The following is a 13433-nucleotide window of genomic DNA, read 5'->3' as shown; positions in this document are numbered from 1 at the left end:
TTTATTTGACCCTTGACCACTTTACCACACTCGTTTCCCTTTCTCTCTCTGTCAGAAGATCCCACCCGATCTTCTCAGGCCCTTCTCCTCAGGAGTCCTGTGGTGCCACCCCCACAGCTTGAAGGTTTCTGCCTGCTCTCAGGAATAACTACTGTCGTCTTCAGAGCTTCACTGCCACTCTGTTTTTACACTGTTTGTTTGTGAACATGTAAATTTAGAGACTGGGGAGAGAAACAGAAAAAGAGATGTAAGGCTTTCTATTTGGAGTTTTCTAGATGGAATAGTCTCAGTTGGCAATGAAACAAAAGTCACGTTGACATGTTTAGATTTTATACAGCAGCTATACTCTTGGCTCAAGTAAATAATAAATCAAAAATATCTTTGTACTAGTCAGCATATCCAGCCAGAAGAGTGTTTTAATTTATCAGCTTATTGAAGTAAAATAAAGCAATTGAGCTAATTAATTAGATTCTCACTTGCTCCACTCTCTGAATCTTAGAAGAAAAAAAGAGAATGAGAAATAAGTCTCTCTTCCTCCTGGTGGGACAGCCTTGAGGGGGAGGAACAGTGAGAGGCTGGTTTTGTTCTAATGGAGAGAGGCTGAGGTCACAGAGAAAGGACTGCTTCAAAAGGGCTGAGCCCTGGTCGTGAAGCAGGACTGGCACCCTTGGTATTATATCCATTCTGATTGGGTGAAAATCAATCCCTATTCACCCACTTCTCCCTGGGATAGGAAAGATGGGGCCTGTGCCCAGGAAGAGCCATTAACACATTGACACCACATAACCTCTAAGCACATCCATCCTGAGAGGAGGAAGAACATCGAGGACTGTCAATTATTTACTTATACTGCAAGTCCAAGTGGATGCAAGGCTTTCCTTAGATGCCACTCACTAGCACTATAATATGCAAAGAAAGGGTGGAATTTCACTAATTAGCCAAGACTGGCCCATATTACACTATTTCTAATCCATGAAATTTGGATATGATCACAGAAGTGTGCTCCACATGTCAACATTACAGCAGATGTGTTGGGTTAAGGAGGAAGTTGAAAACGATGACTTTAAACCAGCATTTTTTCAGATTTATTTACCAGAGCCCTAAATTTCTGCAAAGGCACCTCAGAAACCATTGGAACAGTAGATAAATTGGAGAATGCTTTCTTAGGGGCCAAAGAGAGGCCAAGCTAGGGTGTCCGTCTGTCTGTCTCACCCTCTCTCTTTCTCTTCCCTTCTCTCTCTCATAGACTTTATTTTTAGAGCTATTCAAGGTTCACAGCAAAATTGAGCAGAAAGGGCAGAGAGTTCTCATTTGCCCCGTTTCTCATCAGCAACATCCCGTACCAGAGTGGTGCATTTGTCACAAGTGATGAACCTATGTTGATTCATCTTTATCACACAAAGTCCACAGTTTACATTAGTGTTCACTCTTCATGTGGTACATTCTATGGGTTTGGACAAATGTATCATGACACGTATCCACCATCATAGTATCATTCACCAGGGTTTCAGTGCCCTAAATGCTCTCTTCTTATCTATTTTGTACGTCAAGATTCTACATAAGGTGACATTTTGAAAAAGGGTTTCATCCACTTATTTAAAATTATCATGCGAAAGATCAAAATTTCTCCATCTACACTTCTCATATCTGTCTTATTCAGACATGCTACTGCCTCAGGCCACTTCCTGGCAAACTTATATGAACGGCCATTTGGTACCGTCAGTTGCAGCTTCTCCGCCAAGCTCTCCTCTCTCCTCAGGTGGAACCTGAGACCCGGGCTGTGATCCAGTGGATACGCTCCTTCAACTTTATTCTTTCTGCCAATCTCCATGGAGGAGCGGTGGTGGCCAATTACCCATATGACAAGTCCCTGGAGCATCGGGTCCGAGGTTTCCGTCGCACTGCCAATACCCCCACGCCGGATGACAAGCTATTCCAGAAGGTATGCAAAACAGTAGCTTGTCCGGCCATGAACTTGGGGCTTAGGAGAGTAACACAGGTCAAGTCAATAATGCAGGACCAGATTACGCACAGATCCACAGAAAATAATTGAAAACACTACTTGCTCATTAGGAGCTTATGCTCTAGTAAATTACATTTTTGTTTTGAGTATAAGCCATAAATTCAAGAAAAAGTAAATGTATAGGAAAGCTTTGTAGTACAATTACTACAGTGTAAAAAAGTATTTAATCTGATGACAAACAAGAAATATGCCAAAAGATTAATAGTGCTGGTGATAAGCAAGTGGCATTAAATGTGAATTTGGGAGACTCTAACTTGTAATTTTATGGTAGTGTGGCTGTATTAATGAAAAATAGACCATGCATGTAAAAAAAGATTTACATAATAGTTCGAAACAGCAATAGAATAAAATTAACAAATTATTTTATAGTTAATATATTAAGAACATAATTTATATAAATAAAATTAATAACATTAATTAATTATGATAATTACAACAACAGTAATTATTAATTCATCAATTAATGAATTGCATAGAGAATAACACCAATTGTTTCTTGGCAAAGCAAGTATACTGTGATATATTTTTCTCCAATAATCTCTCTTTGTTCACTGTTATAAAATAGTAATGAAAAAGAATTAATAGAGATTCTAAACATATTCCTCTCCCTTCAACATGCATCTCTCACCCATAAACCATGGTTCTCTTAGTCTATGGCCATCCTACCCTGAACAAGACTCGTCCTGTCTGATCTTGGAAGCTAAGCAGGGTCAGGCCTGGTTAGTACTTGGATGGAAGATGACCTAGGAAGATCAGGTGCTGTAGGCATAAAAAAATTAAAAAATAAGAGATTGTAAGCTGACAAGTTCCTTGTAATCTGTCAACCAAGGGTTGCTTTGCCTAAAAACAAAGAAACAAACAAACGGACAAAACCAAGAACTATCTTATTTGTTCTTTTCTTTTACAAAACTCAGCTAGAAAATGGAAAACCTAGAAAAGGATTAAAAAGAATAAATGGCCAATTACAAAGATAGTCACAGGGATGTAAAGTACAGCAAAAGGAATATAGTCGCTAGTATTGTAAGAACTATGTATGGTGTCAGATGGATGCTAGACTTACCAAGGTGATCACTTCATAGGGTAGACAAACACCCAAACAGGACGTCGTGCACCTGAAGCTAATATAATATTGTATATGTCAACTATAATTGGAAAATAAATTTAAAAAAGAGAAAATGGTACACCTAGAAGGGAGCTTATTATCATCTAATGCCATCCTTCGGTTTGTACTTGGAGACATTTAGCCCCAAGAGAGTGGAAAACTCAGAACACAGGTTTTCTAACTCTAGTTCACCATACACACACACACACACACACACACACACACACATATCTTTATGTCTGCTGGTATTTTCTTCACTAAGGCAAATAATCAGTTGTTTATACCTAGTGAGATTTCTTGGCTTCACTCTACTTTTCTGAGTATGAGCGTTGCCATATGGGTTGGGAACACCCATGGTCACTTCTGCCCACTTTTCCTACAGCTGGCCAAGGTCTACTCCTATGCACATGGATGGATGCATCAGGGCTGGAACTGTGGGGACTACTTCCCAGATGGCATCACCAATGGGGCTTCCTGGTATTCTCTCAGCAAGGGTGAGGAGAGGCCTGGGTGCAACAGTGCTGTGAGCTGAAGTAGAGTAGGGCTCGTTTCTCTTTCTAAAATTTTTTTTTCCTCAGGGAAACAACAGAAATACTATCGAATTTTGCATTCAAATAGAGATCTGAAAATGGCAAAGTCTTAAGTTAGCATTTAATCATTTTGCAGTTCATTAAAATTAAGGTAGGGACACCTCGTGGTCTTTTAAAACTGGTGGTTTACACAATAGATTAGGGCATAGGAGGGAAAATATGTAGTCAAGTGGTTAAGTGTGGGCTTCAAGGGTATATTGGGTTGAAACCCAGTTTGCTCATTTACCTGTTATGTGGCTCAGCCCAATTACTTAACCTCTCTGAGTTTCGGTTTCCTTATCTGTACATTAAGAATAACAATACTTGCCTCATAATTTTGATGTAAGTATTAAATAAAATAATGCACATGAAGCATTTAGAAATTCCTGGCTTATAAATGTTAGGTGTTTTCTCACTACCATGGAATTATGCCTCACATAGGACAGATGAGCAGAGGAGCCGGCCTGGACACAAACGGTTCCTCTGGTGTATGCTCTGTCCCCTGCCGGCCCATCTCTCATGAGCAGGAGTTTGCCAGGACATTGGCCATTGATAATGTAGCAGAAACCTCCAGCAAGAGGCTTCTCTCTCTACTCCTTGGGCCTTTGCCATCCCTCGGAGTGGAGATAGAACCTCTGTTTATGAACCTTCAGTAGATAAGGAAGCTAAGGATAGGGAAGAGGCTGAAGCAGGAAGCTGGGATCTTTCGGAATCATGTTTTAGCAGTTGTCTTTCCCCATCCTCTCAAACCTGACCTGCCCAGAGCCCGTGTAGTAGAAAGCTCCCTGGTGAGGACTGAGCTGATGGCTGGTCCTGTAAAGAGTGGGGAGGAAGAAGGTTAGGTGGCTGAAAATTCACTTGAACAAAAGGCAAGGAGACTCTGTTGAACTTTACTTTCTTTAGTTTGCATCAGGACAGCAATAGTTCTTTTTTTCCCTCCAAAATATAAAATATCAAATATACTTTTTAAAATTATACTTGTTCCTCCCCCTCCCTTCCCATCCTCTGTAAAAACATGGGCCATACCTCCGCTGAGAATCATTGCCCCAAATTAATCTGGTACAACTTCAAGGTCATTAAGTACATCAAAATGATTATTCCAACAGTGTGGTCTCTGGACCAGCATCCTCAGCATTATCTAGAACTCGTTAAAATGTAACTTTGGGAGTCGCACTCCATATCTTCTGAGTCAGAAACTGTGGGGCTAAGACCCAGCAATCTGTATTTGACTGGAAGGTGCAGCCTTCCAGGTAATTCTGATGCAGAGAGAGAACCAATGTAACAGGCTATAGTTGTTTTTCAACTTTCCTCATTCTTTCTGTAATGGCTGTTTGCATGCTTTGGTTTAGCTAGCAGGTGCAAGTTGATTAAACGGATAATTTTTTTAAATGGATAACCCAAGTAAATTTGTGATATAAACACCATTCTAATCATCAGAAATATATTTGAAAATAATTGATCTAATGGAATAATATAGAAGATAGAAACAAACAAGTGTTCGATAGAGAAAAATCTAGCTGCCTTCTGCTTTTTCTGGAGTCTGTTTATCTTGGATAACTATTTCTCAGGTTAGTGCTATGTTCTCAGGTACGAAGAGGGATGTGAAAACGAGATATCTGTCTGATCTCTACCCTCCCAGGTCTGACCAACATCATAGTTCAAAGGGGAAATCTGTCCCCCGGAAAGTAGTACATGTGCACAGACTAATAATGTTAAGATGTGGCTAATAAGAGGACTTTGGGGATGCTAAGAGGGACGAGAAGTGAATTTAAGTTATGAAATGGAAAAGAGTTGAGGGTGGAGATGACAAAATGAGCATTTATGAAGAGAGAAAACTGGAATGATAGAAAGGCACGTGAACTGGGAAATTGGGGAAAGGTTTTATGGAGAAGGATAAATGGAGATCAAGAAGTAGAATGGAAGATAATGGGGTGCATACGGAGAAACTGTGATTAAAGAAAGTTGATGTGGGGCATCGGGTGGGAACCTGGCTATGCAAATCTGCTACCGCCCTCTTTCCCCTAGGAATGCAAGACTTTAATTATCTTCATACCAACTGTTTTGAGATCACGCTGGAGCTGAGTTGTGACAAGTTTCCTCGACAAGAGGAATTGCAGCGTGAGTGGCTGGGTAATCGGGAAGCCCTAATCCAGTTCCTGGAACAGGTAAAGTTGAATTATTTAACCTTCATGGCTACAGAAAGAGAAGAGTTTTCCAATGGTAGGTAAGGTGGCTCAGGTCTCCTTTTTGCTCTGACTCGATCTGAACTTCTACCAATAAAATCTATCCATTCAACATTAGTGAGCATAATTATCTGTCAGAAACTACTAAATGCTGGAGATTCTGAGCAAACAAACAAATATCCCCACTCATATGGAGTTTCTATTCTAGTGGAAGAGACACACAGACAATAAATAAACAAAATAAATTTTATAACATGTTAAATGCAAAATACTATGAAGGAAGCCTTACAGAGAAGGTAACGTTTAAACAGATATAAAAGAGGTATGGGAAAAAAACATGCAGATGTCTAGAGAAAGAAGGATTCCTCGATGAAGACACAACAGAAAATACAAGGCCAACAAGCACGTGAAAGATGCTCAACATCACTAGTCATTAGGGAAATGAATATCAAACCATAATCAGACACTACCTCATACCCATTAGGATGGCTACTGTTAAACAACAAACAATGACAGTAAATAGCAAATGTTGGCAAAGATTTGGAGAAATTAGAACCCTGTACATTATTGGTGCGGATATAAAATGGTATAGCCACTATGAAAAACAGTATTGCAATTCTTCAAGAAATTAAAAATAGAACTACCATATGAGCCAACAATCCATTTCTGGGTATATACTAAAAAAATACTGAAAGCAAAGTCTCAAAGAGATATTCGTACACTTATGTTTATAGCAGCGTTATTCACGTTAGCCAAAAGGTGGAAGCAACACAAGTGTTCAACGAGAGATGAATGGATAAACAAAATATGGTATATACATAAAGTGAAATATCCAGCCCTAAAAAAGAAGGAAATTCTGCCACATGTTACAATATAAATAAGCCCCGAGGACATCATGCCAAGTGAAATAAGCCAATCACAAAAAGACAAATAGTCAAATTCATAGAGACAGAAAGTAAAATGGTGGTTACCAGGGTCTGGGGAGAGGAGGAAATGGGAAATTGTTTCATGGGTATAGAGTTTCAGTTTTGCAGGATGCAAAAGTTCTGGAGATTTGTTGCAAAACAATGTGAATATGTTTAACATACTACTGAACTGTACGCTTAAAAATAGTTAAAATGGTAAATTGTACATTATGTGTATTTTATCGCAATCTAAAAAACTTTTATTTAAACAAAAAATCTGAGGCCAGGACACTAGCGAGACGGAAACAATCATGAGAAAATGGGAGCGAGTAGTAGGAGATGAGATGAGAGAGCAAACTGGGGCTGTGGCTTTATAGACCATCATAAGGGCTTTGCTCTAAGATGAGTTTTGAGCAGACCTATGACATGATTTGATTTAGATTTTAACAAGATCATTCTGACTGCTCTACTGAGAAGAGATTATTAGAACAGGGTTGGGGAGGGGAAAGAGACAGAGAGAGTAGTTGAGGGCTATTATGATAATCTTTGTGAAGATCGAATGTAAAAAGATGAGACAGAAGAACTTTGAGGACTCTAAAATACAAATGTTTTATGATCATAGTTTTACAGTAAGTTTTTTCCTACAGGTACACCAAGGCATCAAGGGAATGGTGCTTGATGAGAATAACAATAATCTCCCTAAGGCTGTCATTTCTGTCAGTGGGATTAACCATGATGTCACTTCAGGTGGGTGGCCACTACCTAGCAGGATGAGAAAGAAGCTTCTACTTCTCCTTCTTCAGCATAATCAGGAGGCCAATAAGCCAGTGAGACGAGCAAGGACATCAAGGCCATTAGGGGTAGGGGATTGGAGGAAGAAAGGATGATAGAAGTGGGAACAGTGAAATAAGAGGCAAGGACCAGGAAGATGCAAATGTAACATCTCTCAGCATCAGGAGCCACTTCCTCATACCATTTTGTTAGGGTTGTTTTATGGGTTTGAAGATATTAGTATCTCAGATACTGGTGTGAAATGGGTAGAAAAAAAAAGGACAACAAAACTGATGTTTAATCTTGTCCATGACAAAGACTTCTCGCTATACCTCCATTCGGGGAAAAGTTAGCAAGATGCATCCTATAGGCTTGTTGCAGGGCAAATTTAATGGTACCTCCTAGAATAGTACAGAATATCATGGCACAATGGTGTTGTAAACTGCCCTAGCTGAATTTGATCATGTACAACTCATAGGGACTTTTTGTTGTGTGTTTTGTGTTTTAAAGTAGAGTAGTAGCTACCAATGGTTAGGGACAGCTGAGGTCTGTCTGCATCCCACAGCCTCCACACCGGCAAGGCTCAGCCATATTCTACCACACATACGTTTATTATCAAGCAGGCGTCTTACAGTTTAGACAGTCAGTTTAAATCGATGAAATCTCAACTTTAAGGAGATAATGTGTTCTTTAAGATGATCTCAACACATCCTACATGAAAGGCTCATTCAAGGCACAGTCAGCAACATTCTAAAGGCGGAATTCTATAGCCTAATAATCAAGCAACAGATCACCAGAATCTTCTAGCCCAGTGGCTGGACCCAGGACTGTTTAGGTATCAAACCTCAGGCATCCCTAAGAGCTTCAGGGCTTCTTAGATTCTTATACCCTATTCACACAAGGGTGGGGAATGTCTAGCCAATCAACGTATATCGAATACCACTTATTTAACCAATAAGGGCCCACTTTGAACACCCATTATGCTAAATTAATAAATTACTCATTTCACCAGTGGATAAACTCATTGATAACATTCATTATACCACTTAGCAAAGCACCAAGTGTTGATTAGAGATAAAGATAGCTGAAGCTCTCCTAATACCTGTATCTGGAATTGGGTCTTTTTTTATACAATGCTAGTTAACACTCCCTCAGTTAAGAAAATGATAGCCCTGGGGTATGACTTAAACTATCCAACATATGTATAATGACATCCTGCTTTTGCTAAAGCATTTTAAAGTAAATTACAGACATTTAATAAGGGACAGAAGAGAGACTTTCTCATTATTTATTGTCTATCTGATTCTTAATTGCAGTGATTATTTCAATCGTTCATTGCTATACACCTACAAGAAAATTTAAAGGCATAGTCACAATTGATTCTAAAGAGATATAAGCCAACAGAGAAATAGGCTTTCTTTTGAATTTTATTTTCTCCTTTTGGAGGTGATGGGAAAAAAATATTAAATGTAAAATTCTCAAAATCAGAACTTTAGTGGTCATTTAGTCCAGCCCTCTCGCTCAATATAAGATTACACACATACAGCACCACTAACAATGGTTGTCAGTCCCAGCGACACGAGTGCACGTTGTGCACCGAACAACTGTGTAGCCTTTCCAGGGCCCCGCATTCGCTCTCTGCTTAAGTGCTCACGATCTCATAAAGCCGTCTATTCCTTTCCTGGCAGCTCTGTGTGTCACAATAGTTTTTGCTTCTGTCTAGCAAAATCTTCCTCCCTGCAACTTAAACCCACAGTTCTCATGCCTGTTTCCTTAGGTAGACATTTCTTCACGGTGACTTTTTGAACATTGAAACAGAGGTCTCATTTAGTCTCCTTTACCAGGCAAAGGAGATATTCAACCTTTCTCCCGGCGACCTTTTACTGGACATGTCTGTTTTGAAAGAGAGAGTCTAGAATTAAACACAATACTCTCAGTGCAGAGAAGAGCGAAACTCCGACTTCTCAGGAGCTGAGGCCCACACTCCCATTATGTACAATAGCCTAAGATCGTTTTTAAATCTTAACCAGTTTCATCATACTATTAAGAAAAATCAAGCTTGCGATCGGCTAAGACCCTCAGATTGTTTTTCATATAAAGGTCCAATTTGGGGCAGATTTCTAAACAGCAGACTGAGTTCTATTCTTGACTTTTAGGTCATCACGGCGATTACTTCCGGCTGTTGCTTCCAGGTACCTACACTGTCACTGCTACAGCACCTGGGTTTGACCCAGAGACAGTGAGTGTGACCGTGGGTCCTGGAGAACCAAAACTGGTGAGTTAGGCGGACCTTCACAGCGCATTGTAAAGGTCACTTATACAAAATCGCAAACAACCGATTGCATAGTTCTAATCTTTGCTAAGCTTCCCTTGCACCATAAAAAAAAATTCATTACTCTCATATGCTAATTTTTATTCCGTCATTTTCCTATTATATCCTTCCCCACTTCCTTCTGACTTTTTGTTTTCTTCTGTTTAACATAGCGTAGTGATTAAAACTGCTGTCTGGTTCTAAATTCAGCTCATTTGTCCACAGACTGTGGACAAATTACCCAATTACTCTCATCCTCAGTTCTTCCTCTATAAACTGGTGATTATATACCTCCTTCACAAGAGATTGAAATGAGAAAGTGCATGTAAAGCATGCAGTACAGTGACTGACACCTAGAAAATGCCCAACAAATATTTGTAAATGCCAGAGACCTTGACCAGATACCCGGGTTCCCATGGGTGGCATTCTTCTGGGCCATCGGCAAGGACTACCACCAGATGGCGCTCTGTCCCCTCCTGGTTCCCCGAGGGCTCAGAGAGCCTTGTTTCCTACTCACCTCAGCGGAGAACCTGCTGCTCTCCAATATTCAACCCTCCATGGTTTTCTTTTATAGGTAGAATAAGAAGCAAAGAACTTTTTTCATCTACAGCCTGGATCTTTTGAGCTTTGGTTATATTAGATTAGAATCTCAGAGCTGAAGAGGCTCAGTGATTGTGAACACTAATTCAGTCCTATTTAATGATCATCTACAAGGCTGCTTCCTCACAGGTCAGCTCTTCCCTGGGGCCCCCTCATTCTGTCCAGTTTATTCTCTATATAACCCTAGACCCTCCCTCCCCTTTTTCTGTTAACTCAATGCAGTCAAGTCAAGTAGTTTGTCTTTTTAAATACAGTTAGAGGTACTATGTATCAGATACTATATGAGAGCTTTTCAGAATTATCTCATGTAACCTTCATAACAATCCTGCAAGGTAGATGTAAGCATCCACATCTGTGGGTGAGGAAATTGAAATTTCGGAAAGATCAGAAATTTGTCCAATATTATAGTGAGTAATTGGTGGGAGCCATAATTCAAATCTGTCAGCCTTTCAGGGCTACCTTGTTAGCCAGTACGTTACAGCAGGGGTCCCCAACCCTTAAGCTTTAAACCAGTACTGGTCTATGGCCAGTTAGGAACCGGGCCGCACAGCAGGAGGTGAGTGGTGGGCAAGTGAGCGAAGCTTCATCTGTATTTGCAGCCGCTCCCCAGCACTAGCATCACCGCCTCAGCTCCACCTCAGATCAGCAGGCATTAGATTCTCATAGGAGCACTGGTCTCTGGTGCCAAAAAGCTTAGAGACTGCTGTGTTATAGGGCCTCATGCGAAGCTCATAACCTGTGTTCGTAACCCCTTTCTTAGCACAAGGATCAGGGTTAAGAGTTCTTTAAATTCTTTGAAAATTCCTCTGAAATTTCTTGAGTTTCCCTTTCTCTCCTCCCAGTCCCTCCACTTCCACCCACCTGTTGCATATTATAAATGACTTCTTGCAGAGGCAGGAAGCAAAGAGTGCTTCCATTGCAGCCCATTACCTGGTTCCAATTTCCCAAACAACATGTTCTCTTTCCTTTTTATCTTTCCTTGTTATGCCCCCTGGGCCTCATTTACCCTAAAATCAAATGATAGTTTGGCAGCTGTGTGCCTAAGTTGTGCATTAAAGCAAGTCTATTCGGTGCCAGATGCAAACAATTGCAAAACCTCTTCAGTAAAGCGCTCTACCTCTTTACCTCCTTTGCCATATAGCCTTTAAATAAATGAACATTACTCATCATCGTGTCACATATAACTCAGAGGGGGAAAAATCTGTTTTTTGGATTCAATTCCCAGACACAATAACAACTAAGAATCCACTTATTGATCACAGTGGAATCTCTCTTCTCAGTTCTAAAGCAGCGATCCATCTGACTGGGGGAAGAGAAAAGAAAAAGATCATTGATTAGAGGGTTATAATTAAGACTCGATACCTCGCAGAGTCCAGTGTTCTCCCCTTTGCTTTTTCCCACAGCCTTCCGGATGTCATGTTCTTTTCATTCTCTCTGTCTTTGTTTTATTGTTTCTATCTCTTCATTTGTTTGTTTTTCTGTCCTAGATTCTTGCATAACTATGTGGGCAATAATAATGACAATGCGATTGGTTTTGATTTCCCCCACTTTGGGGAAGTAGAAGAAAAGTTGGCTGTAGATTTTTGTGGAAGGGGCAGGAAATAACTCCACGAAAGCCCTCTTCCTTGCAAGTTTTTTCACCGGCAGCTGGCTTCAGCAGCTCAAACTGTTCCAAAGGCTTGAAAGCCAAGGATGCCTCAGGGGAGTGTAGTTAGAACACTGTGCCACGCCCTTTCCCTTTGCTCTCTGGGTTGTTTCTATAGCCCTTGCACAGCCAATATATCCCAGCTTGTCAGTCAGTAGCATCTTTACATCTGTTTGCCATGACCAGAAGGGATGGACGTTTCCATGTATTGCTGGAAATGATGCATTAATGCGCATGGAAAAATGGAATTTAAGATTCCATACTAATAATCTATATCATCTCCTATTTGTATTTCTGAATAATATGGCGGAAAATTTAGTTCCAAAAGTCTGAGGCATTCACTGGCATGCCTGAGCACGGCACCTGTGATTCATACAGTCAACATAAAAGGGATTATTATGGCATCATCAATCTTAATTCTTGTCCTAGGCAGGCAACAATATTGGCGAAATCATAGTTTGAGGTATAGTTTTTTTTCTAATACATATAAAATAAATTAATATTAAGTTCATCCAGAAACTCCCTATGTATCACCAGCGATTATATACCATTTTGGGGGGTGTGGGGGGAGGGAATATTAGCCAAACCTATATGACACCACCAGTGCTGCTCTGGGTTGTTGCTGTAATAATTCTCCTTAGTCCCCCGCCCTCAGAACCTGGAACTGTGGTGAAACTGGGTCCAAATAGGTCTTCCTCTGATTTCAGTTCCAGGAAGTAGAAAACTGACTCCATCATTCTCCTTGCTTCTTCCGTTCTTCCAGGTTGACTTCCATCTCAAGAGAAGCATCCCTCAAATAACCCCTACGAAGAGAGTTCCCAGCGCAGGGCCTGGAAGCAGAGTCTTACCAAAGAAAGTGCAGCCCCGGGCAGCCAAGTAAAACTGCAGGAGATGAGGCAGCCGCAGAGTCCCTGAAATCCACAGTGCCCCAGGCAACACTTGGGAAAGTCTTTGACCCTGTTCTCCAATTACATGAAGCATTCCTTCTATTTTATTATCTGGGACATATTTAAATACAAACATATTCAGGACAATTCAGAATGGTCTCCATCTGTTCCAGGGGTAGGCCCTCTCTGCTGCGGTAGTACATGGATTCGGTAAGATTTTTCCAATTCTGGGGGTGTGGTTTAGGTCCTGAAGGCTCCACGCCAGTCCGCACTGCATCCAGGGACTGGTTCTGGCCAGCTGGCCCCTCTGTCGCCAGAGTCTAGCACAGAGTCTGCAACATCATAGGTACTTAAGATTTCTGAATGAATGGCTGAGATGCTGAGATGATTCATCATTGATATTGTTCCATAGCAAGACCAAGTGACCAGTTCTGAAA

The 13433-nt window shown here is 40.6% G+C and overlaps 1 protein-coding gene across 1 annotated transcript in view; it reads left to right on the top strand.

Annotated features, from left to right (window-relative positions):
- The window catches only part of CPN1 (carboxypeptidase N subunit 1), a 34859-nt gene extending 21870 nt beyond the window's left edge, over window positions 1-12989 (top strand). The window contains exons 6-11 of the mRNA XM_011378915.2: window positions 1760-1942; window positions 3508-3619; window positions 5720-5859; window positions 7430-7529; window positions 9710-9828; window positions 12873-12989. Coding sequence (XP_011377217.2) covers window positions 1760-1942; window positions 3508-3619; window positions 5720-5859; window positions 7430-7529; window positions 9710-9828; window positions 12873-12989 — 771 coding nt within the window. The remainder of the gene's footprint in view (window positions 1-1759; window positions 1943-3507; window positions 3620-5719; window positions 5860-7429; window positions 7530-9709; window positions 9829-12872) is intronic.
- Window positions 12990-13433: the final 444 nt, after the last annotated feature.

The sequence above is a fragment of the Pteropus vampyrus genome, unplaced genomic scaffold (assembly GCF_000151845.1).
Source record: "Pteropus vampyrus isolate Shadow unplaced genomic scaffold, Pvam_2.0 Scaffold348, whole genome shotgun sequence".
Taxonomy (NCBI): Eukaryota; Metazoa; Chordata; class Mammalia; order Chiroptera; family Pteropodidae; genus Pteropus; species Pteropus vampyrus.
The sequence above is the reverse complement of the archived record's forward strand: the minus strand, read 5'-3'. Positions and strand labels throughout refer to the sequence as shown.